General features: G+C 35.5%; 1 protein-coding gene and 1 non-coding gene across 2 annotated transcripts in view; both read right to left on the bottom strand.

The window, feature by feature from the left end:
• PHC3 (polyhomeotic homolog 3) overlaps positions 1-26,151 on the bottom strand; it is a 70,979-nt gene that overhangs the window by 5,511 nt on the left and 39,317 nt on the right. Inside the window, exons 8-15 of the mRNA XM_052638373.1 lie at positions 23,475-24,346; positions 23,140-23,187; positions 18,993-19,146; positions 13,851-14,101; positions 10,440-10,599; positions 4,654-4,768; positions 426-558; positions 103-334 (exon numbers count right to left, since the gene is read on the bottom strand). Coding sequence (XP_052494333.1) covers positions 103-334; positions 426-558; positions 4,654-4,768; positions 10,440-10,599; positions 13,851-14,101; positions 18,993-19,146; positions 23,140-23,187; positions 23,475-24,346 — 1,965 coding nt within the window. The remainder of the gene's footprint in view (positions 1-102; positions 335-425; positions 559-4,653; positions 4,769-10,439; positions 10,600-13,850; positions 14,102-18,992; positions 19,147-23,139; positions 23,188-23,474; positions 24,347-26,151) is intronic.
• On the bottom strand, positions 1,540-1,645 carry LOC128058155 (U6 spliceosomal RNA). The gene has a single exon (XR_008200408.1). It is a non-coding gene; the product is annotated as a U6 spliceosomal RNA (small nuclear RNA).

The following is a 26,151-nucleotide window of genomic DNA, read 5'->3' as shown; positions in this document are numbered from 1 at the left end:
AACTTCTCTAGCCCTTTTGTGCAACAGGGGTGGACGGATCTAATGTCATTCCTCGGTGTGTGCACAAGGCAAAAATCAAGGTCAAAGTGGCCAATCACATACCGGGCAAAGAGTGGATGAAGGCCCAGACGTCATCAACTGTCCATATAGACGGCTCTGTTTGTGCCACTGGCAGCAGGCCGCTGTTTTCAGGCACCTTCCTCATCCTCACGTCCCGAAGCTCACGCTCTCTTTCCCGCTCACTCTGCCTGCGCAGGCGTGTTGTCATAGCAGATGGCACAGCATCTTCGTGAGAAGCCAAGTCTTCTTCTGCAGATGGATAAGTAATTGGAAGCTGGAAAATGTAGTACAAGTAAAATACAGCATTGCACTTTCCTTGTATTTCTGAAAAGGGTATTGTACATTGAATCAAGGTTTCTACAGACCTGCCTAAGGATATGTTCTCTTGCTGCCCCATCAGGGCCACTTGGACGACGGCCACGATGCCCAAGACTTTGATTATCAGGCTTACGATTCCAACGACTAAGTGCAAATTTTTTAGAACAGCTAACATTGTACCTAAGAAATTCAAGTAAGAAAAAAAATATTAAATGATGTGTGGGATGCTCCACTTAGTAATTATGACCTTAATTAAAGTGCAGCTGTGAATCAGTAAATGCCATTTATTTCATTATGGATTATAATACCTCAGAAAGTAAAGCACAGTGTTCAGTAAATTTATTATGCTAATAGTAAAAAAAAAATGGCCTCGTTATATATAATATAGCTCTCAATATAATACTGGACGCCTATAACAAGGTACTGATATCTCCTAATAACAGCATGATAGTGGGAAACTTTCTGCAAAATACAAACAATAACTCATTTTTACAGCTGCAAAATAATTCAAGGTTCCAGGAGAAGAAGAAATTATTAGTTAACTATTTAGATGATCATTCAAATGGTTATTTTCTTGGGTAACCATTTCTGAAGAGATTTTTTTTTAAAGAGATTAATATAGTAGAGAAGAGGAAATCTCAAATGGCTAGTAAAATATTTGTCAAATATAACTAAAATCAAAGACAGAAAGGTAAAGTTGAGTTATCAAAGTTATACAAGGAATTCATGGTTCTTAGGAATTCAGGCAATTCAGATATAGTTCATTCCTTAAAACTGGCTGGAAAAGGACCTCCCTGGTGGACTAGTAGTTGGGAATCTGCCTGTCAACGCAGGGGACACAGGGTGATCCCTGGCCCGGGAAGACTCCACATGCCCGGGGAGACTCCACGTGCTGCAGAGCAGCTAAGTGTGCACCACAACTACTGACATCCACATACACATAAGCCTGTGCTCCTCAACAAAAGAAGCCACCACGATGAGAACCTCACACACCGCAACTAGAGTAGCCCCTGCTCTCCAAACTAAAGAAAGCCCTCGTGCAGCCATGAGGACCTAGTACAGCCAATGAATTTATTTTTTCTTTAAAAAAACTGGCTGGAAGATTATTTTTATCAAAACAGACTAATATTTCTAAGTGTATATTTTAATATATACATATTTTTAAATGTGGAACATTTTATTAATTTGCCTATCATTTTATGCAGGGACCATGCTAATCTTCTCTATAGCATTCTAATTTTAGCATATGTATTGTCAAAGTGAGCACTCATGACTTTTTTTAACATCAATCTTTATAAGGCCCTGGTGGCTCAAATGGTAGAGTCTGCCTGCAATCCAGGAGACATGGGTTTGATCCCTGGGTTGGGAAGCTTCCCTTGGAGAAGGGAATGGCAACTCACTCCAGTATTCTTGCCTGGAGAATTCCATGGACAGAGGACCCTGGCAGGCTACAGTCCACAGGGCTGCAATGAGTCAGACATGGCCGAGCAAATAACACTTTCACTTTCTAAGGCATGATGACAGTTTACTGGGACTTAACTGGAGGTCCAATGGTTAAAAATCCACATTTCACTGCAAAGGGTGCAGGTTCAATCCCTGGTTGGGGAACTAAGATCCTGCACGTTATTCAGTGTGGGCCCCCCCCCCCCCAAAAAAAAGACAGTCTTTTGCCATTTATTGGGTTCCAATGCCCTAAACAGGGGCTGGGCAACTTTTTCTATAAAGGGCCAGATATTAAATGTTTTAGACTTTGTAGGCCACACAAAGGTTCTGCCACAACTATTCAACTCTGTGATTGTAACATAAAAGCAGCCACAGACAGTAATGAATGAGAATAGATGTGTTCCCATAAAACTTTACTCAGTGACACTTGGGGCCTTCCTGGTGGCTCAGATGGTAAAGAATCTGCCTGCAATGCAGGAGAATTGGGTTTACTCTGGGTGGGGAAGATTGCCTGGAGAAAGGCATGGCTACCCACTCCAATATTCTTGCCTGGGCAGTCCCATGGTAGAGGAGCCTGGAGAGCTACAGTCCATGCAGTCACAAACACGCTCAGTCATGACTGAGCAATACATTACATACAGTGACAATTAAACTGAATTTTATTAATTTTCATGTGTCACAAAATATTCTTCTGATTCTTTTTTAACCACCTAAAAATTTAAATACTATCCTTAGTTCAGGGGCCATACAAAAACAGGCTACAGAAAGGACTCAGCCTGGGTATAGTCCTCTGACTCCTTCCCTAGAAAGAAGAGTGAAAAGAGATCATCTAATAAGCAAATTTCATAGCTCCTCCTTTTTTACACATAAAATTGCTGTTGTAATTTCTTATCTTCAAAGTTCTTTTTGAAACTTTTTTGCTCTAAGATGATTTTTCAGGGAAATGACAAGAATAAATCCCAGTTAACTTTGCTATTGAAAACTGTTTTACCAAAAGAAAATTCCCTCACTTATGTTTATGAAAATATCAATGAGGTGGAAGTAAGAAGTACTATGAGAGTAAATAGGCTATTTTTCCCCTAAAAATATAAAAAAGAAGAGTGTCCTGATGGTCACCTTCATTTTACCCTGAAACAATTAAACAAGCTCCTTCTGTGTTCAATATGCTCATCTGTGGGCTCAGCTCTAAAGGTCCCTGATTTGCATTTATATCAACTAACAAACTTCTTTCCCAACTGACTAAAGAAGAGAGAAGGGAGACTAACTTCACATTCGCTGTTTAGTCCCTAAATACTGAGACAGCGAAAAAAGACAGCTAGGCATAAATGCAAACAGCCTTTCCTACCTGGCCTAACTTATCCTCCCCTCCTTACTCTTCTCTCCTCTGTATTTTCCTACCTTAGGACCTCTAAGCCTCTAAAGAGCTCCACCTAAAGGTATACTACCTGACAACTCAACCATCATCTCTGGGAGAAGAGTGATGGTAGTGTGTTAACTGTCCTGAAATATTTCTGAATAGTTAAGAAGTTTAAAATATTCTGAAAGGCAATCCTCCTCTCTCAGTTTTTCATCCCTTTGAATCAGAGAGCCACTATTCTTTCTTGTGGTATATGCAAACAAAATAGGAGTTACATAATTTGATTAGGACTATCAAAATAACATGAAAGAATATCTGAATAACAGATTGACAAATGAAAAACCACTAACTCATTTTCAGAAGAAAATACTTCTGCTTATTAAGTTTTACTAAATATATTTTAGGTGCACCATACTAAATAATGGATTTATTTAGGGAGCAAGAAATTCCCTGCTGCTGCTGCTAAGTTGCTTCAGTCGTGCCCGACTCTGTGCGACCCCATAGACGGCAGCGCACCAGGCTCCGCCGTCCCTGGGATTCTCCAGGCAAGAACACTGGAGTGGGCTGCCATTTCCTTCTCCAATGCATGAAAGTGAAAAGTGAAAGTGAAGTTGCTCAGTTGTGTCTGACTCTTTGCAACCCCATGGACTGCAGCCCACCAGGCTCCTCCATCCATGGGATTTTCCAGGCAAGCATACTGGAGTGGGTTACCATTGCCTTCTCCAAAGAAATTCCGTAGATGTATCTTTAAGATCTTAAATTCTTTGAGAAAATAACTTTTGGAATACAGAACAAGGTTCAAAATAAACTGTGTACACACTTTACCTTCAGTGGGAAATACCTGTATTAGGATTCATTAACACTTTACCTTCAGTGGGAAATACCTGTATTAGGATTTATTAACAGAATTAGAGAGGCTTTCTTTAAACTAAATTTGTGACTAGATCAATGAAGATACTAAAAAGGCTTTTTGACAGTAGTACTATTTACCTATAATATTACTGAAAAAACCTTTAGAAAAGACAGGCATTTTTGTTATCAAGTAATATAACAATGTGGAGAATTTATGCTACAGATGTCCCACTTTAAACCCTAAAATAAACAGGATATGGTTAAAAGAAATGAAACATTTTAAAATATAACAAAGTAAATCCAGGTATTTCAATATTGTTAAAACAAAGGACTAGCAGTGTATTCACAGGAGGGATTCTCCTAACCATATTCTTACCACCTGGAGATTGCTACTTCAATATTAGATTATGCTATATGTCATTAGATTATGCTATATGTGTTATGAATACAGTTTTCGCCAAGTAAAATTTAACAACTAAATAGCAAAGTAGCTCCAGATAATGTCTATTTGATATTATTCTTCTACAGTACCTAATTGTGACTAATGGTAAACGCTGCACGTTTTTTAGTTTTGTTACAGCAGTTTTTACCTTGTACTCTAGGAAACTTGAGAACAGAAATACCTTTTGGCACATGACATAGTGCAGAATCGTTTTGACCGAAGAAATTCATTAGCATACCCCATCTTTCCACAGAATTCACACTTGAGCAACTCACTGTCCATTTCTTCTAATGTCTCTAAAAAAGAAAAAAACAACGAAAAAAATTCCAAAAACTTAATTGTGGCAAATTTTCTTTTAGCTTCTACTTTGGTCAGATGCTGCTAGTGTTCAGACCCTACAGGAGACTTAAAAGGAATGGTCTTAACTTTTCAATCCACAGCCACTTTGGCAAGGCAAAGCCCCCCAAAACAACCACTTCCACCAATTCCCTCCAGCTCCTGCATAAAAATCTTACGGAGTTTTCTCTATATAAATAAATAATACCTTTTTAAAGGTTGATTTGCAAAGAATCCAACCTACATAAAATGTGCAAATAAAGTCACTACCTTCCAAAAAGTATTACATAGTATATGAATTTTGATACATTGTGCTATGTATAATATACATAGCAAAGAACACAATTCTACCTGGAGAAAATGAGGACTCCAAAAAGAAGACTTTGATGTCTGATTTCAGGGAAGCATTTAAAATAGTTAACACTCTCTAAGATCTACAGTGTACAACAGAATATATAAAGATGTATTTATCTAATTATAAAAGTCCCTTTTAGTTATATTAAAATAATTTACATTTACCTTCAAAATCATCAATAGTTTTATAATTTCTAACCTCTGCTCTTTTTTTGTCAGGGTGCTCTCTGTTAATTAAGAATGTCCTTCCTCTACCTCTGTATCCATAACTTTCTTTGAGTCATACCACAGGACCTAAAGAAACTTCCCACCTACATCCTCAAGTATCCAGCAGCAGTCACCTATAAACAAGCAACTTAATCTTCAAGACCCACAGTTTTCTCATCTGTAAAACGGGGCTTATGATACCTTCCCCAAAGAAATGCAGTGAAGATTACATGAATGCCTAACAGGTATCAAGCATAAAAAAGTGACAGGTCCACTTCCTATATTCCACGTAAGAATTAGGAGTACCAAGACCTATAACAAGTAAACACTTCAATGAAAACTGTTTAGTTCTTTAAATCACCCTATTTTACTATTTTCATGCATCAGCATAATTCCTATGCTGAGTCATAAAATATACCAAAAAAAGGAACTCTAACTAAAGCTTTTAGCTATGAGCTCTTTATGTGCTTTTCTATATTATTCACTTAACCAAGACTTGTTAAGATGAAGAAAGGGACTCTGAAATGTAGACGTGAACATGCACTCATACGTTCAAGGATCGTTTTATCCCAGTGTTACTGGAGAAGCAAATGGCAAAATCCTAAATTAAGTGAAGGCAGCAAAAACACACTGTGAAATATTTGAAGTGTCAAGGGACATCCAAAGACACTGTCATGACCAATCAAGTCATAAACTAGCAAATGATCATCTCAAAGAAATTCTCAGGACTATCTTCATAAGCAACTCCTCTATTTAGTGCCAATGAGGAACAAAGAGTCTCAAACCAAGTCAAGTAAAAACTGTTTCTTCCAATGACCCAGAGATGGCTTTCACACAGCTCTGCCCCACAACACATTCCTGGGACCTAGTGTGATAACTTCCAGGAGTACTGTTTCTAGCTTGTCATGCCTATAACCAGATCTGACCTTGAAAAGCCTGTACTAGATACAGAACCTCTCATCTGACCACCAATCCAGCCCCAAAGAACCCATTCTTTGGGCCGTTTCATTTTGACTCTACTGAAAGCTTTATTTCAAAACCTTTAATTAATTAACATAAAAATATGCAACACTTGATAATAGGTTAGGCAACCTTATGAAGGAAAAGGAAATGTTTTTGCTGAGGAGAGACGCAAGATCCCAAACAGGTATGGTCTAAGGGTTAACAACCTGACAAAAAGTTTCATCAGTTTTATTTCTCATAAAGATGAGAGGAACATTAACAGATTCAAACAAGTCCAGTTCTAATTTTGGTCAGAATTTCAACAAATTTGGGAATGTTACCAAGGCTACTTTTTCACATTTGTAGATAAAAAATTACAGAGCCAAGTAAGTTTCAAAAAACTACTGCTTGAGATAATAAAGATGGGATTCTATACAGAAACAGCTGGCAATTCCCTAGTGTCAGCTCATTTAACCAGGTATTACTCTGGGTGTCTAATGGAGTGGCCAAACACATATCCTAACTAATAAAGATCCCCAATTTTTTTTGTGCAAAGAGGAATTACTTTTCAGTTTTCCTGAAGACTTGAGATCATGTGATGATCAGCAGTAAGAAGGCAATGAGACAGAAACCATCATCAGCATGATGATTTACCAGGGAAGACATCAGACATTTTGATAAATCACATTTTAGATGGAGATTCTGGTTATACAACCAGTCCAAACAGATACAGTTTATCCTTTAAAAAAAGAATAATCATTACATTAAGTTTTTTATACTGAATTAAATGGCATACACTCATAAAGCCAAAGCCACTAAATAAATGACCCCACCATTTCACCCTCTAGTACTTCCCATCAGAAATACTTAATAAAATTACCATGGGAAATTATGAAGTATTTTAAAAACTGATACATTTTCAGTAAATGTATCTCCACTATGAAATAGATTCATCTTTTTTAATCCACAGTTAACATATAATACTATGTAAACTTTAGGTGTACAAGACGTTAATTTGATACATTTATACAAATGACTGGCTCAGTAGAAATTCTGAACATTTCTATCACATTACATTTTTATCTTTTTAGTCATTGGGATAATTAAGTTTTAGCTTAAGTTAGACTGATGATTATAGTACAATATTGTCAATATTCATTATACTGTGCATTAGATTTCTATGGCTTATTTATTATTCATTGCAAAGATTAATCATCTTTAAACCTTCCTTTTCCTTACTCTGGTATCCTGTTCGTTAAAACTACCCTTTGCCTTGTCTGCCATCAATTCTTTCCTTTCCCTTCCCACCGTGACTACAAGTATCAATTATATGCCAAACCTCTACTATTCATCCAACATGACCAGCAGTTTCAAAAACATTTTTTCATGTCACCTGCCTAAAAATTTTCAGTAATCATCCTCTTGACAGCAAAATAACTCCTAACTCCATAATCGAATCTCAAGATACGCTAGAATCTGGCTCTGCCTTACTGCCCACTATCTTCTCTAACCCAACTGCCTACTCTTCACTGCCCCCTCCTAAAGTTACTGAGCACTTGCACATCTTCTGTGCGTTTATTCGTGGTATGCTAACCTGAGAGGTTCTTTCTGTTATCTTAAATCTATGCTTTATCAGCCAAGACCCAAATCAAACCCCTCTTCACAGAAAACTCACCAGTCTGGCATTAATATCATCCAGCTTTACAGTGCCATGTTCTTACTGTCTATATAATTCACTTAATACCTAGCATATGCTGCTTCTTAGTTATCTTTCTGTTGTAGAGATTGCTACTTCCTACTAGATCGACTGCAAGGAGATCCAACCAGTCCATTCTGAAGATCAGCTCTGGGATTTCTTTGGAAGGAATGATGCTAAAGCTGAAACTCCAGTACTTTGGCCACCTCATGCGAAGAGCTGACTCATTGGAAAAGACTCTGATGCTGGGAGGGATTGGGGGCAGGAGGAGAAGGGGATGACCGAGGATGAGATGGCTGGATGGCATCACAGACTCGATGGACGTGAATCTGAGTGAACTCCGGGAGTTGGTGATGGACAGGGAGGCCTGGCGTGCTGCGATTCATGGGGTCGCAGAGAGTCAGACATGACTGAGCGACTGAACTGAACTAGATCAAAAGCTCCTTGATGTTCTAGCACAGTCCACCGTATGTTTTATACGTATTATATTATAAACCATGAGCATCACAAAGTATGCTGTGAAGTTTCCTAGGCAGTTTTCCATTTTTCTCCAATATGCGCACATAAGAGGGCACATTATATAGCTTATTAACCTAGAAAACTTTTGTTTATACACTTACATAGGCAAGAAAAAAAAATCCCTGTACATTTGTCTTTACTACTCTTCACCTCAAATGAAAAATTCTCAGATAAATAGTATGCGTAACTATAATAAAAGCAAGTATGTAGGAATTCAATGAAATTAAATTCCTAACAACAAAGGGCTTCCCTGGTGTCAGTTGGTAAAGAATCCTGCCTGTGACACAGGAAACCCAGTTTCAGTCCCTGGGTGTAGAAGATCCCCTGGAGAAGGGAATGGCAACCACTCCAATATTCTTGCCTGGAGAATCCCATGGACAGAGGAGTCTGGACAGACAGTCCATGGGGTTGCAATGAGTCGGACACAACTGAGTGATTACCTCTTTACTCCTAAACCACCACCGGGCACTTTCTGAACCCTGATTTGAACAAAATAACTATAAAAGGACATTTACACTATTTAAGTAATTATAAACAATTGAGGAAATTTGAATATGAACCAGGTACTAGATGACAAAGAATTATTATTAACATTGTTTTGGGTAACAAAGCATTAAAATGTACATTTTATAGATGCACACTGAAGTATGTACTAGTAAAAAACAAGAACTATGATTTGTTTTTAAACAGAGGAAGAAAAGGGAAAGAGAAAAAGTGATAGAGAAAAAGAGAACGGGGAATGTAGGAGGAAAAAAACAAAGGGTTGCATGAAGCTAACTTCGCAAAATAATGTTTAAAACTGGGTAATAATATTGAGTCTGGGTGAGCTGAGATTCATTATACAGCTCTAATTTTAAGTATGTTTGAAGTTTTTCACATTTAACATTCTTTTAAATAAAAAAATCAAACTGAACTCAACATAAGTTAGCAGTAAAAAATTTTACACTATCAGTTCTTTGCTATTCAAATAACAAGTAAAACAGTGATAAAAACATTGCAACAGTCCGTATATTACCAATAATGACAGAGATGCCTTCCTCTTAATTAGGAAAACTGTGAGCCAAGTCAATATCTATTTTGCTTACGAGCATGCTATTTCACTTAATTCAGCAAAGTACAGGCTCACAGTACATATTCAGTAAACATTTGCAAAGTGAATAAATTTAGATGAAATACACTAATATTTTGAGGATAATTACTTAGACACAGATGTTAATTAATTCACAATTGTAGAGCCCCGACCATACTACATGCTATTTAATTGAACAGTATCTACTGCAGAGCCATGATCAGAATCAATAAAAAACATCATTTTTGCATTTGTGTTTGTTTTCCTGAAGTCATTTTGCATACCACTTTAACTTTAATGAAATATTCACTGGTAGAACAAGGCCTATTAAAAAAAAAGATTCTTGGACACTAAGAAGATTTAGTGGTATTTTCCTCCTTGAACAAATTTAATCATCTTTTGATTGAAGACTTAACACAACTGTTAATACCCACCTGATATCAAACATAAGAATACATAAAATCTAAAACCAAACAACCTGGAAGCTCTAAATTTTTAAACAAGCTCAGTAAAATAGTCATTTAATAAAGTCTATTTAAAGAAGAAGATTGGTTGTTTTGATCCTAAAATTTTGAACTGGTTTCATATATAACAGAAATTTTCCCACTCACACTCCTTCAAAGGTCAAACTGGTATTATAAAAATTAACACCAATCTTGTTATTTTAATTAAATGGTCATTAAGAGTCTGGTTCGAGTTCCCATTATTTTAGTCAAATAATGCATTATATGAGAATAAAAGTAAATACTTCCAAGGGAAAAATCTGTGTATGATAAAAATCCATGTTCTGATTCAAGTAATAAATGCCAAAGTTAAAGAGTATCTTAAACAAAAATCCACAAACCTTCAGCAATCATGTCTTCCATCTCTGTGTCAGATGAATTATCTGCATGCTTTGCATTATTCTGTAGCTCTGGCTGAACACACACAGAATTTATCACCTGATTATCCAAAACAGGCCTTCTTTTCACAGGCTGTTCAATAAGCAAAGATGAACGACTCACCTTTAAAAGACAGAACAAAATGAAACGATCTTTTTAAAGACCTTCAGAAATAATTTAGTTTAAAAGTCTCTTGAAATTAATAGGATCTGTGATAATTTACTTGTACAATAATCAGATCCATTCATTTACTTCTTGAGAAAAGGTTATGTTCAGGTTGCCTAAACACTTTATATCACAGCTCATGAGCAGTATGACCAAAGTCTCAGTCAAATGGAACCAAGGGTCTTTGTTTAGGTGGGTAGGCTAAAAAAAATCTTTTAAAAAAATCAGTAATAAATTGTGATTATAATTACCTTTACCTTCTTCTGCAACAACCTTTAAGATTGATTTTTCATGTACAAAACTTTTTATTTATAGGATTCTTTCCTCAGGATAGATCATTACTGTATTTTAAGATAAGGGAACTAATATTCAAAGTGTGCAGGTGATTTCTTGGTAACAGCAGAAACAGGACTAGAACTCAAGTCTCCTGACTCCTAGTTAAGTAACCTATTTTAATCACAAATAGAAATGGAAAATTCCTCAAACATTAACATCCAAAATCAACAAAAATATAGTCACTTATGTTCAGTACACCAATTTAAGTCATGAAAACTACTTACTTTAGAAATGCTTTCAGCAAAAATAATCTACAACAAAAGTATTTACTGATTTACTAGGGAACCCTCAGCTAATCTTAAAAAACAGAACCTTTGATTCTATTTGAGAATGCTGGTCAAGTCTCCATCATTTTTCATACATAGTGAACAGCAGCTTATTGGAACTTTTTACATGTTACCCTGGAGAATAATCACCCATAAACTTTTTATTGGGCCTCGTTTGCAGGGATTGAACGCCCCTGCAGTGAAAGCACCAAGTCCTAGCCACTGGATCACCAGGGAATTCTCAACCCATAACCTTTTAAATTGTGTTTATTTCAGTTTGTATATATAATTATGTCTCAAATAAAAACAGTGGAAATTATTGCTGAAAAAACCACTATTGAGTGCTGATGAGAGTATACACTTAGGGTATATGAATAAATTTAAATACTCTTCCAGAAAATGATTTGCCAATATATATCAAGAGTCTTATGAATACATATGTAATGTGATCTAATACCTATACTTCTGGGAATTTATGCTAAAGAAATAATATTTCAAATGTGGATAATTTACATACAAGAATATTCCTTTGAACAGCAAAAAAAATGGAAACCTAAATGTCCAACAGTATAGATGTCCCTCAGTATCTGCAGGGGATTGATTCCAGGACTCCACAGGGTACAAAAAAACACAGATGCTCAAGTCCCTTATGTATAAATGGAGCGTTATTTGCATATAACCTATGCATTGTGCCGTGTGGTTTAAATCAGCAAGAATACTGGAATGGGTTGCCATTTCCTTCTCCAAGGGATCTTTCCAACCCAGGGATTGAACCCAAGTCCCCTGCATTGCAGGCAAATTCTTTACCACTTGAGTCACAGGGAAGCCCTTTAAATCATCTCTAGATTACTGATAATATCGAAAACAATGTAAATATGAAGTAAATAGCTGCCTGTGCATGATCAATTCAAGTTTTACTATTTGGAATTTTCTAGATTTCTTTTTTTTCTAGATTCTTGATCTACAATTGGGTTGACTCCCCAGTCTGAAACCTGTGGATATTTGGGGCGGGAGGTGGGGGGGAAGGAGCAACTGTAACTGAAGGATTATATAAATTATGACTGTCCAGAAAGTGAAATATTAGGTAACCTTTCAAAAGGTTTCCAAAGTACTATTAATCAAATGAGAAAATAAATGTTCAAGCTACACTAAGCAAAAGAAGCTGATCTGTAAGGAATTCCCTGGCAGTCCAGTGGTTAGGATACTGCACTTTCAATGCCAAGGACCCAAGTTCAGTCTCTGGTTGGGGAACTAAGATCTCACAAGAGGTAAGAAGAAAGGTGTGGTCAAAAAATTTTGTAATCAAAAGAAAGGGAATCTGAACTACATATACAATTATAGTCCTGATCATACGAAAATATATATATTAAAATACATTTTGTGGTATTACTATTTGCTCTGTACATTTTCCAAATTTTCAGTGAAAAAATAATACATATTACTACATAGAACAGTTACAAACATTTAGTCTTCACAGTAACCGTAAGAGCAAAGTATCATCTCCATTTGCTGTATGAGCAAATGAATTTCAAAAAGGTTGAGTGGCCTGACAAAGATTACACATTCAGTATATGGCAGAGCCAGGATCCAATCTCTGAGAACAGGGAGAAAAGACTGTTTCTCCACTCATTATATCAGAGGTTCTTAGATCCCAGTTTTGGTTCTTAGATCCTACACACAGTAAACTGAAAACAAAGGCAACTGGCTATAGTCAACTATCACTGTGCAGTTATAATGCCCTACCTATGAATCTGAAAAATCAGATGCTTCAAAGGGCTTCAAAATACTTAATTTTGTTTTCTCGTGTCTTTGTTTGGGGCTTTGATTTTGGCCATTTGTCTTGGTATATTTCCTAAGGAAAAATGTTCATTTCTAAACACAACATGTAATGTAGCTAACGTAGCTGTAACGTATAGCTAGTCTCAAATCAAATTACTTTTAGTGATAGGATACAGCATCTCAATTCTGATGTGTACATTTTGAAGCATTTATAAAATCTGATTGAAGCCTTAGATTTAAAAAATGAGAAAATATATTTGCTAATTAAAAACCATCAACTGGATAACTTCAGATGAATAAGATCATTGGAAGTTACTATTTTCTGTATCCAAGTTAAAGTTCTCAAGTATCACATTATACAAGAAACACATTTTAAAAGAAAATAATGCACTTCTCGTGTCATTTCAATCCCCTTAAAGGGGAAAAATTGAAAGTTTCCTTCAGAGTGAACATCTAATTGCCTTCTCTAAAAATTATTTAACTAATATCCTTATACCCTGAAACTGTTTGCTTCCATCTTATACATCTAAATAGCTAGCATAAAATTCTTGAACTATTGATATATATGGAAATATACAAAGAATAGACAGAAAGAAATTCTCTTTTTTTTTTTTTGACCCCATGGTCTGTGGCCCTCCAGGCTCCTCTGTCCATGGGATTTCCCAGGCAAGAATACTGGAGTGCACTGCCATTTCCCTCTCCAGGGAGATTAATAACTTTTGAAGTAAGCTTTTTATTAGAGAAAATACATTAGAGACCAATAGATCATACATTTTAAAATTATGCTACGTGAATAATTTTGAAAATGCAAATTTGCTTGCTACTTACAGGAAATGGCTCCAATCCCTCCTGAATCACAAAACCTTCAATAACATGGGTCAAGATCTGTGGCTTTACAATAGCCTGTGGAGGTTTGTTTTCAACACTAGGTACGCTACTGGGCATAGATGTACTATTACTTCTTGTGGTAGCAGCTGGAAGTAAGAGCGGAGGTGGAGGAACAGAAACATGTGAAGGATCTGAAGGAGATTTAATTACTGAAGCACTGACTGATGCCACTGCAGGTAATTCTACTTGCTCTGGAAAAAAAAAAAAAAAAAGTCACTTTTTAAATCTGTACCATTCTGCCCAGGCAAATATGAAAGAAAACTGGAGAACATTAATAACAGTAACAGTTTAATGTCTTATGTTTTAAAACAAAATTCTGAGACCCTTATATTTATTATCTCATCTCTCCACAATTCATGCTAAGTCGCTTCAGTAGTATCTGACTCTTTGAGACCCTACGGACTGTAGCCCACCAGGCTTCTCTGTCCATGGGATTCTCCAGCTAAGAATAACAGAGTGGGTTGCCATTTCCTCCTCCAGGGGATCTTCCCAAGCCAGGGATCGAACCTGTACCTCTTGTGTCTCCTGCAGTGGCAGGTGGGTTCCTTACCAGTAGCACTACCTGGAAATCTCCACAATAACCTTATGAGATATGTACTCCTATCCCCATTTACAGCGGAAGGCAACAACTTGCTCAAAGTTAGCATTCCAACTCTGGTTAAAAAGAACTGTCTGATAAGACATGAAAATGTTTTAGAATGTCAACTTATGAACAATTATTTTTAAATTTTTTAAAATTTTAAGCTACAGTTATTAAATTTCCTATGTTTCTATTCATATATTCCAAATGGTACTAGGGAGGGGAGAATATGCTTAAGAAAAAAAGATCATGAAATTGATAGAATAAATAGAAATTATAATAAAATATACAGGGCATTACCTTTATTTCAAGTAATCCACAACCATGCACAAATGTTCTTTGCTGTTGCTATTTTTAACAAATCTTCAATGACACTGTACATGTCACTTTGTAGGAACACTGCAGTACCAGGCAATTGCAAAATGCTGGGCTAGTTCACTTTGATTTTTCCCAGGCAAGCTCCGACGACCACAATAAGACAGATCCATAGCCTACGACAGAGACTTTACCTACCCATTTGTTAGCACTGAACCTTTACTAAGCTGTACCAAAGTGGAGAGATGGAACCAGGTGATAGCCAGGAATACCAGTGAGTACAAGATGGCTGAGAGAAGTAACAACAACAAAAAAAAGGGGCATGTGGTAAAGATAATACCACTATTTACTGAGCACTTATGTGCCAGCACTTACATGTATAAATGTCTTTACACGTTGTAACACATTTAATCCTAGCTAGCCTTATGGGTGCTGCTGCTAAGTCACTTCAGTCATGTCTGACTCTGTGCGACCCCATAGACGGCAGCCCACCGGGCTCCTCTGTCCCTGGGATTCTCCAAGCAAGAACACTGGAGTGGGTTGCCATTTCCTTCTCCAATGCATGCATGCATGCTAAGTCGTTTCAGTCGTGTCTGACTCTGTGCGACTCCATGGATAGCAGCCCACCAGGCTCCTCTGTCCACGGGATTCTCTAGGCAAGAATACTGGAGTGGGTTGCCATTTCCTTCTCCAAGCCTATGGGTAAGTACTGTTATTATCTCCATTTATAGATGTGGAGGAAAAAAAAAAAAAAGATTAACTTGCCTAAAGACATGTAGCTAGTAAGTAGTAGAGCTGGGTTACTAACACAGACAATGCTTTTAACTCCTATGGTAACTCCTCTCCACCATTAAGTATGAAAAGAATTGATATCACTATCAAAGATGGTCAAACATAGCCCAGTTAGGTACAGAAGAAAGAAAAATCCCTATCAAATAAAAATTTCAGAGGCTTCTTTGGTGGTCCAGTGGTTAAAAATCCACCTGCCATTGTTGGGGACACAGGTTTGATCCCTGGCCCAGAAAGACCCCACATGCTGCAGGGCAACTAAGCCTGTGCACCACAACTGCTGAGCCTGAGCATCTTGGTCAATGCTCTGCAACAAGAGAAGCCACTGCAAAGAGAAGTCCTTGTAACACAAAGAAGAGTAGCCCCCACTCGCCACAACTAGAGGAAGCCCACACACAGCAATGAAGAACCAGCACAGCCAAAGACAAACAGATAAAAATTTCCACTAATGAAACAGTGCAGTGATAACTGGTAGTGTCAGAAAAGGAAAAGCTAATGGTTCACACCTAGTAACTTTGATGTAATTAATATTACTATATAGCTTATTTATCACAGCAATATTATATCCATAAATTAACCTTGTTCCACCAAATAATCCACCAGGATAAACTGTACTAGAAAACCTATTTAAAGTCACACAATCCCTCATTAAAAACTAAAAGTCAGCAGGAAATACTGATTTGCTTATTTCCAGGAACAAATATACAATTGTACACATGTATTACAAGACTGAAAAACTCCATAAAAATCCTATCCCACATACCTAATTTTCACATACACTCCTAGAGTAAAAGGGATAAAAGATAATTCTGAACAGGAACTGGAAAGCAACTTTTCTGTTGGAAGGGAAATACAAATCTATGGAAAGCTGAAAAACAAGAAAAATGTAATGTCCCCTTACAGGTGTATAGATACTGCATTAAGTATAATGGTTTTTTTCAGAAAATACTGCTTGGTATATATGTTCTAACTGATTTTTGGATCATATATACAAATAGACCTAAGTTTTGTTGAAAACTTATGAGTTACTGACTTTATGAAGAATGTTTACATGCCAGTTCATAATCAGCTGTTAAAATAAAAAGCACAACACAGTAGAACAAACGCAATTATTATCCTCTCTAGATTTAAGACAACTGTGAATTGAGAAACCCCAAGTTAACAGATAAAGACTTTGCCACAAGTTACTCTGCCTGTTTGTAGTTTCATTTCCTGGGTGAAACCAATGAGTTTGTTCTACTTTTTTATAGATGCTTTTAATTTACTTATTTTTGGCTGCACTGGGCCTTTGCTGCTTTGCGTGGCCTTCTCTAGTTGTGGTGAGTGCCAGTTTTCATTGCGGTGGCTTCTCTTACTGCGAAGCACAGACTCTAGGTGCGAGGCTTCATGAGTTGTGGCTCACAGTCTCTAGAGTCCAGCCTCAGCAGCTGTGGTGCACAGGCTCAGCTGCTCCACCGTACGTGGAATCTTCCTGGATTAGGGATGGAACCCGTGTCTCCTACACTGGCAGGTGGATTCTTGTCCACTGTACCACCAGGGAAGTCCTTTATGGATGCTTTAAGAATTCTTAAAGACTTATGAAGACTCAATCCTGGTGGAAACAAGTCCCTCTATTTTTATAGGTTAGTTTATTATATGATTTGATGAGCAATCTGTACTTGCTTTTCCCTCTCATATACTACAGAAAAGTAGTTAAGCATGAAGAAAATTAAAGGAAGATTCAAAAATTTATAGTTTACTGAGGCAATTTAGCCAGAGGAATATGTCTGGCAGGATCTCAGATTATATTTCTAAGGAAATAATGTGAAGATATTGTTGAGATTCAATACTTCCAAAGTATTTAAATTTTCTTGAGTACCATTAGTAATGCTTATTAGGCAACTGAATCACAGTCACAATGCAGGGTTAGTATCCAGTGAAATATATATTTCTGCCTTTAAATAAAAACTCCCAAGAGATCTGCAGCAACATGAATCCATTTTCAGTATACAAAAACTACAAAGATTTAGTACTATAGGTAAGTTTCCTTAGATCTGTCTTTTGAGGTATTATTTTGAATAAGCAAAGGCAATGATACTGAATTTGTCTTAAATATTTTTCATAATTTTATTGACTAAATGTTTTTTGTTTTTCAGGAAGGAGAAAAAGTTGGAGTAAAATTGGTTTTCTAGCTCCTTGCTTTCTGGAGATTCACATTGGCAGTAAGAAATAAAAGCTAGAAAGAAGAGAAGGGTTAGAGATGTGGCATGCTGAAGAAGGAGAGGCTAAGTAAGTGCCCCATTATAGTTTGTTTCCGTGCCTGATAACATTGGTTCCTCTCAACTAAACATGATCATGAAGGTGATCAGATATTCAACAGGACAGAATACTTACAACAAAGCCTGAATCAAGATTAGCATTATCTGGGTGAGGGGTCAGTAAACATTTTTATAAAAGACATATGTTCTCTGCAATGACCCCTCTCTGCTGTAGTAGTATAAAGGTAGCCATAGATAACATCTGAACAAATGAATGTGGCTACGTTGCACAGAATTTTATTTATGGACAATGAAATTTGAATTTCACATAATCTTCACATGACATGAATTAACTCTTTGATTTTTTTTTTCCGAACGTTTAAAAATTTTAGAACTATCCTTGGCTCGTGCGCCATACCAAAACATGTAGCAGAAAGATCTGAAGCGTGACCTACCATTTGCCACGCCCTGATCTAAATAAAATATTCAAAATTAAAAAAAAAAAAACTCCTAACCCAGAATATATCTGTTTTAGGACTTAGATACTGGGCTATACATCATAATGTTTTAGTGAAGTAGCTAGGATTCACAGTCACTTTGATAATGTGCAGAGAACAGAGAGGATTAACTTGAACTCATAAGTAGTTCTAAAGTAGTGAATAAGAATTTGAAGGTGTTAGGAATGTTTTAATCCATGTCTCTAGTAAGAATCAGAGTAGCTTAATTTAAGTACTATCCAGAAACCAACACTTTTAAAAGCATTTACTCAATCTGAATCACAAGAAATTATGAGGAATGTCAGACATAACTTCAAATGCTTTGTGATTTTTGGACAGTGTAACTGAAATTTTCTAATAAACTTTGCCTTGTTCTAATTTTTATGCTAGAAATAGCTTGACAAATAAATCTGAAAGAGCATATGAAACACATCTGTACAACTACAACTTCAAAGACAAACGTGTTTTTGATTTGGGCAGTTCCTCATCAATTGCTCTAATTGTTTTTCATCAAAAAAAGCTCTTGAATTCTAATCTATGTTTTGCTGCAATTTATTATATAACAAATTAGTTTAAGATCATCTCTGGTGGAAAAAAAATGAACTTTTTCCATTACTAACATTTGTCTAACAGAAATTTCCCCCAAATTTAGGCACCTCCTCACCTAACAAGGGATGTTCAGAAGTCAAATCTTCTCCTCTCCCCACAGTTATAGCTGCTGGAGACAGCGTGGGTGGCGGCGGCGTCCTATCCATCCGGACACAGTCTTCTGACTCTTCTGGCATTTCTTCTTCACAGACATCTTCTACTTGATAAACCTACGACGACAAACCACACTGCCTAAAAATGTCTGTGAGACACATTTAATAAGGTGTTCCTAATTTAATTAACAAAATAAATTCTAAGTGTTTTAAAATGTAAAAGACAAAATGACTATTTGGTCGATTGAAAGAGAAGCTTTAAAATCATTCAAATGAAGTTTTTCATAATACTTGACGATTCATAATACCTGATGATATTTTTCACTGGAAGCAAGTTGTGGATCAGTACCTAAGTTATAAATCACTAAGGTTTTCCCAAAAGGTGATAGTTGAATCAGGAATTACTTTAAATTTTGTTAACTTTTAAAAATGTTTTAAATTTATACACTCAAATAACTATTTGGAGAGTTTAATAAAATTTCTATTAACTTTCAATTGTCATAAATCAAAACAGATACTAATATTTTTCAAAGCATGTTAGGTGAATCTCCAGAACGACACATATTATATAAAGAAATGTACTGCCTAAATGACTATATCCCAAGCTCTTCTTCACTGTATTTATGTAAATTAAAGAGCAAATTTTGAAAAGTAATGCCTGAGAACCTACAAAATTGTATGTGATTACATTTTTAATCTTCTAATCGACTCAAGAATCTAATGAATTTTTATAAGCTAATTATCAAGTAAACAAAAAATATCTGTCCCTGGAATCTCACTCACACACACACACACACCCCATCCTAAGCCATTTGACATATTACTTGTATTTCTTTAATATTGTTCCATACTTACAGAAGCAAGTTTTTACATTTCTGCCTTGTTATCCAATGGTAAAGACAATACTTGAGGAAAACAGACTCAAAAGCACTCTGAGAAGGAACTTTATAACCAAAAAATATGGAACCTACTATTGATTTTTATTAAAATTAAGGATGAATTTTCAATGTCCACTTGTAACAGACTGACACAAGTATTTTAATTTGTCCTCATTTTTATTGAACCATTGTTTTTGAAAGACAGGTTACTAAAAGCAAAGCCACAAAGCAATTTACCCCCCTTCTTTTATGTACAAAGCTTATTACTTATGCTTATAAAAGTGAGTTTTTAAGATAACTTACCTAAAGTGATTAATATTTCTAACGTCAAAAAAGTTTCAGTAACATTCTTAAAAACATTTTTAATCAAACTATTGAAAAAGTTTGATGATTTGAAATTAAAAATGATCAAGATTTCTGAAACCAGCATAAACCATGTGTGAGAAAAAGGACTATGAAGTTTTACCTACAAAGGCATATCTAACAACAGCAATAGAATTTAAAAACCAAAAACAAAAAAACTCCTAATTTTTCAACTCTATTAAGAAAAAAATTTCCCTTTTGTTTTAAAATTTTTAAATTCCTATTGTTACTGCTAATTTTATATAAATATAATATTCAGAGTTGTGATCTGAATCAGCTACTAAGTAGGCAACATTTTTTAAAAGTTATTTGCTCTCAACCCTGCATCTGAAAACCTGTTTCACCAGGAGAGTCCTTGCCTCGTATTTGGATCCTCAGTAGTGAAAGCAGTCGTTGGTTATTGTACAGTGCAAGAATGATAGCTGCTATTATCTGTTCATGATAAATTTTCTTAAATGATGATAATGTCCAATATAAGGAAAGTCATCCAAAAAAAAGTCCTGGGGGTTAAAGTAAAAACAAAAAAAACTTCTAGTGAGGGGCATCTGCTGCAGTGGTCATTACCTTAATTTGGAAGAGTGGTGGGGATGTTGATGCATAGGTAATTATACAAGTAACAGTTTTATCAACTACACTAGTTCAGTTTTTCTATGCAGCATTCCTTTATTAGATAATTACTCTTCTTACAAAGGGCATCTTTTCCTTAAGTGCTGAAAACTTTTTAATATTAATGCTGTCACAAGTTTTTCAAACAGCTACTACAATAGCTTTTAAGGAATCAAAGATCATGGAGATCATGCATAGAATTCTGATTTTTAAAAAAACAGGAAAAGAGTTTTAAAGGATTAAAAGAGACAAATACAAATAGCATATTCTGAAATAATCCATATTCTGAAATAATCCATCAAACAATCCTATAAAATACTTTTCATTCTTTACAAGTAAGCCTAACTATACATACTTTATTCTAAATCTCCCACGTGAAGGCAAAATAAAGAATAAAAGAAGTAGGCAAAAACAGACCGGTCAGACACCTGGCACCATCAACATAAAAAACATAAGTACAATAACTAAAAGATTGAATAAAGCAAAGAAGTGAAGGTTTTGCTCACAAGATCATTTGGAAACAATTTCTCTTTAGTTCATAACTATTCTATAACTAACAATGGCTGCCAAACTTACCTCAAAGTACATCAGCCTCATCTTCCCTAAATAAACTGTGGAAAACATTTATTAGTTCTAAATTATCTACACTCATCATATCCTATTTATCATACCCAAATATCAATGAAAAATCTTTAAAAAAAAATATTGATTTTACTTTGAAAATTCACACTTATGTTTGAAAGTTTCACATCTATTATTTAGAAGTAGATACCTATTATTTCTCTTTAGAAGTAAACATCTCTCTACCTTTAAGCATTTGAAAAAACCTGGAAACTGTGAAGGAATGAGTAACTCATGAAGAAATCTGATGGTAAAAACATAGACTTGATAAAGGTAGTAAGAGAAAAATACAGCAATGTAATAAATAGGCTATGGTACTCAAAAGTAAAAGAAAAGTAACATGGAAACATATATAGCAAATATAACCACAGCAGTGATAGCAAAGAAAACTACTCTTCTCATGAAAAAAATTCCAAAAATTAAGTAACATAAATTTTAAGGAAAAAACACAAAATTAATAGAGGGCAGAAAATAACAAGATCTTAGATTTTTAGCTTTAATTTAAGGCAAGTGTTCTGTTTTTGATATTTCTATCCCCAATAGTCCTCCAAGATTTGCCCTAACAAAAATAATTAGAAAAATAAAAGGCATAGAGAGGAACTTTATTTTTCACTTGTTAAAAGCCAATCCACTGAACTAGAAATTGAGAACATAAATTCAAATTAAATCTGATTTCTCTGAAGGTACTGTACACCTTAAAGACTGTGTTTTTATGTTACATTATCCATTGTAAACTCTTCAAAATCCATTAAAAGAAAATACTGAAATGCAAACTTATTTCTAGATGCCAACTGTTAGCTTTGCCAAGTTCTGTTCTGAATAAAAGCAGAATTCAACCTCTTCATGCTTATCAGTCAAAATGACAAGAATGAAGAATGTATAAATTTGTATCCTGAGAATCAAAATGTTGTCCACTAAGGAACAAACTTTGAAACTCTTTTCCTTTCTGAGCTAATGGTTATTTGTATTTAAGTGTTAAGATCTCTTCAGTGAGGTTTGATATAAATCTCCTTTGGGAATATTGTTTTCCTCAGTTATAAATTTGATCATTCTAACATTTAGAGACCTTATTTCAATTTTATTATAAATTATTTTATAAATTCCTTTATAGAATGTTTAAAAGACAAATGTTTTTACAGAATAATTTTCCTTTCTGGGCAATATGTGCCATTTTTAGAGGTTTATTTTGATAAATTTCATCATAGTCTCAGTTATTCAAAACTTTTACTCCTCTCAATGAATTTTTTTATTCTCAGTATTCAACTCATCCTTTTTAGCTTTTTAAATGAGAAATATTTCAAGTATATGTTTTCCCTTAGTAGAAATTTAAAAATCAGAAGTTACAATTCAAAAGATGTTACAAAAAATGGTTACCAAAGAAAGTTACAAAAGATGAACTACAGTTAATGTTTCTTTGCAAAGCTGGATTCTTTCCTAGAATAACTTTTTTTTTTTTACAAAATTTTAATTATAAAATATAAGTTTACCAAAAAATTACATCATACAAGCATACCTCCACCTTGATGCAAAAGCCCCATAACGGCCTATAACTGCAGAATGCATACAACCAAAAAGGTTAGCTAGATAAACCATACGTTTAAGAACATACAAGCCAACAAAGGGATCTATGAAGGATAATCACCTTAAGAGAAAAAACTTTGTGCAGATGACACTGGTTCAAATGCATTCCCTTGGGGAAAAAAAATCAACTCTGTAAAGATAGCAGATGGATTTGTTTAAATAGTAATAAAATTAACGAGGGACTTTAATAACCATCACAAATTATCAAGCATGCAACCATACTACAACAAATGGCATTTTTTTTGGCCCATATAGCACGTACGTCAGACACTGACAGATGGAAATTTCAAGCTTTTTAAATTCATAGGCATTTAGATCTAATGATAAAACACAACGTGGGAGAAAACTGTTTACTTTCAGTTCAGCAAGAAAGTCAAAGAGCTTCCAAGGGCTTACCACTGGTGGATCAACGGGTGCTGGTGGTTGTACTTGTAGGTTTACCGCAACAGTCTGTGGAGGAGGAAGAGTCTGAAATGGCAACTGGACCAAAGCTTCTGCAGCTGGAAGCTCCTCTTCAGACACCAAAGCATTCTGCACCAAAACCTGACCCTGGGACAGAATTTCAGGCTGCACTTGTAAAGACTGCATAGACTGCAGGGGCAGTGGTGGAATCTGAGCTGGAGGTGATGTCGACATCTGTGGAGGGGTTGCAATTGGGATTGGAGAGGACTGCAGGGCTGAATATTGCTGGTGTGATGTTGGAGACACAATCTGCTGACCTGGGGACACCAAGGTGGACTGCTGAACTGGACCAATGTGTACAACAGGGGAAGCTGGAAGTGGAAGGTGGGATGGAAGATTCAGCTGTGCTGTAGACTGCACCTGATTAGCAGTGGACTGCTGCAAGTTTGACCCTGGCTGGAGAGCTGATGACACAAGAGGGTGTGGCTGAATAAGTGCTTGTGGATGAATAATTATAGTAGGAGACTGACTTGGTGAATGAGGTGGAGGAGGAGACACCACTACAGACTGCTGTGCTGACTGTGACTGGCTAGGAGACATTGCTAGAGGAGGGGGATGACTTTGAATTGGTGAACAATGCTGTGACTGGGCACTACTGGGAGCTGGAGGCAGGCCGTGGTTTTGGAGTGGTATACAGTGCTGGGAGGGCGCTGGGTCTTGAGTTGGACTTTGAAGTGTGATTGGCTGAATTTGTTGTTGCTGCTGTTGTAGTATCAGCTGATGATGGGAAACTTTGGGAGGTGGTGAATGAAGAGGAATCTGCTGATGTTTTATTAGAGGATGAGGCTGAATTGGAGGATATGACGCTACAAGAGAAAAAAATAACAATTAGTCTTTTTACATTACATAAATTTTAAAATAAATCTAGAGGAGGAAAGTTTTCACATCAGAAATCTGTAACGAGGCTTCTGAATGATTTGAAAATGTAATGACAACTTTTCCTTGAAAAACTACATAATTTCATAAAATAAATGACACTGTGATAAGTTCCAAAAGAAAACTGCCTAAAACAACTGATATAAATCTGAATTTATACATGATTTATTCTTATTAAATTTTAAAGGTCATCAAATACTTCCAATGACTTTTAACAAAGTGTATCAACTTGAATCATTCTTTGGCAAGAAGAGCATAACTGAACAAGTATATCTTTATATTATATTATGGTAACTAAAATCATAAAATAAAGACTGCATCCTTTTTAATCCATGTCTAAACATTCTTCCAGCTAACAGTCAATTACTTAAAAAGCTTCCAAAATAAATTCCCAAATTTAAACCAAGATAAACAGTTGGTACTATTTGACCCAGGAAAATTTTTGTATAAAAAGTTAATTCATTTAAGCAAAACACGTGTGTAACTCCTACAGCATGATTAAATGAAATTTAACCATGGTGAAACGAAATTTCAGAGGCCATTCCAAATCTAGGAGAGCACTAGTTTTGCTTGCAGAAAAAATGATACCGTCAGTCATGCTGTCTAGATAAAGGATCTTGGTTTACTTCTCTTCTTCCCCACACTCACAGAACCCTACAGTAATCTGTAAGTAATAACATCAGTTCTTTCCACAAGGGAGTCACTCATAACAGGAAAAAAAGTGTATATATACACACATATATATAAGAATTAGCAAAATCAAGTACTAAGTGGTTTCCACATCATTATGCCTCTTCTGTATACTGGTGCGTATGTTTACATAGAGGGAGATGCTGATAAAATCCTATCTAAATAATGGAAACTAGGTTCACTGGAAGATAAACTGGAAAGACTGCTTAATATTAATATCATGTATCAATCACATTTAAAACATACCTAAAGACAAAATTTTTTCTTAATTTCAGACTGTAATGCCTTTTATTTTTACACTGAACTACATTTGTGACAAAAACGTTATAAAAAATTCTAACAACTTATTTCAATCTTTTTGCATTTGGTTATTATTTAAAATTCTGGAGATTCTTTAAAGAAATTAACATCTGATTAACATCTCAAGAAAGAAGCATTTAGAAGGTTTAACAAATACCCAAGCATTGTTGAAACCAAAATGGAAATTAGATAATAATCTTCATATAACTAGACTAGCATTTCTTCATGTAACTAGACTAGCATTTCAAACTAAGACTGAAAATTTTACGTCACCACCTTATAAATGTGTTGGTAAACACTCTATAATCTTGGCTTTCTATAGAGTACCTTTCCACAGAGGGGCTTAAGATGCTTTCACATAATTTTCTTTTGTACTTACAAAATGCCTGTGGAATAGGTATTATTATTGCCCTTTTACAGCTAAGGAAATAGAGGTTTTGTGAGCATAATAGCAAAGGCCCACTTTACTTCAATTTTTTAAGTTATAATTAAGATTTACCATATTCTTGAAATACAATGGAGACTATACACAGGAATAAAAAGTCTCTCTGTGCTCTAGCAAGTAAGCAAACTTTGTTTTCTAGAGCTGGTAATTCACTGGAGTAATAGTTATCTTTTCACCTAAATTAAACTTTTCTTTGATCAGACATCAGAATGTGTCTCTATATTTTATATTAGTCCTAAATCCAACTGACAAGCACATATACTATAGAATAACTGTGAGGATACCTTAAACAATACTTCT

This window comes from Budorcas taxicolor, chromosome 1 (assembly GCF_023091745.1).
Source record: "Budorcas taxicolor isolate Tak-1 chromosome 1, Takin1.1, whole genome shotgun sequence".
Lineage (NCBI taxonomy): Eukaryota > Metazoa > Chordata > Mammalia > Artiodactyla > Bovidae > Budorcas > Budorcas taxicolor.
The sequence above is the reverse complement of the archived record's forward strand: the minus strand, read 5'-3'. Positions and strand labels throughout refer to the sequence as shown.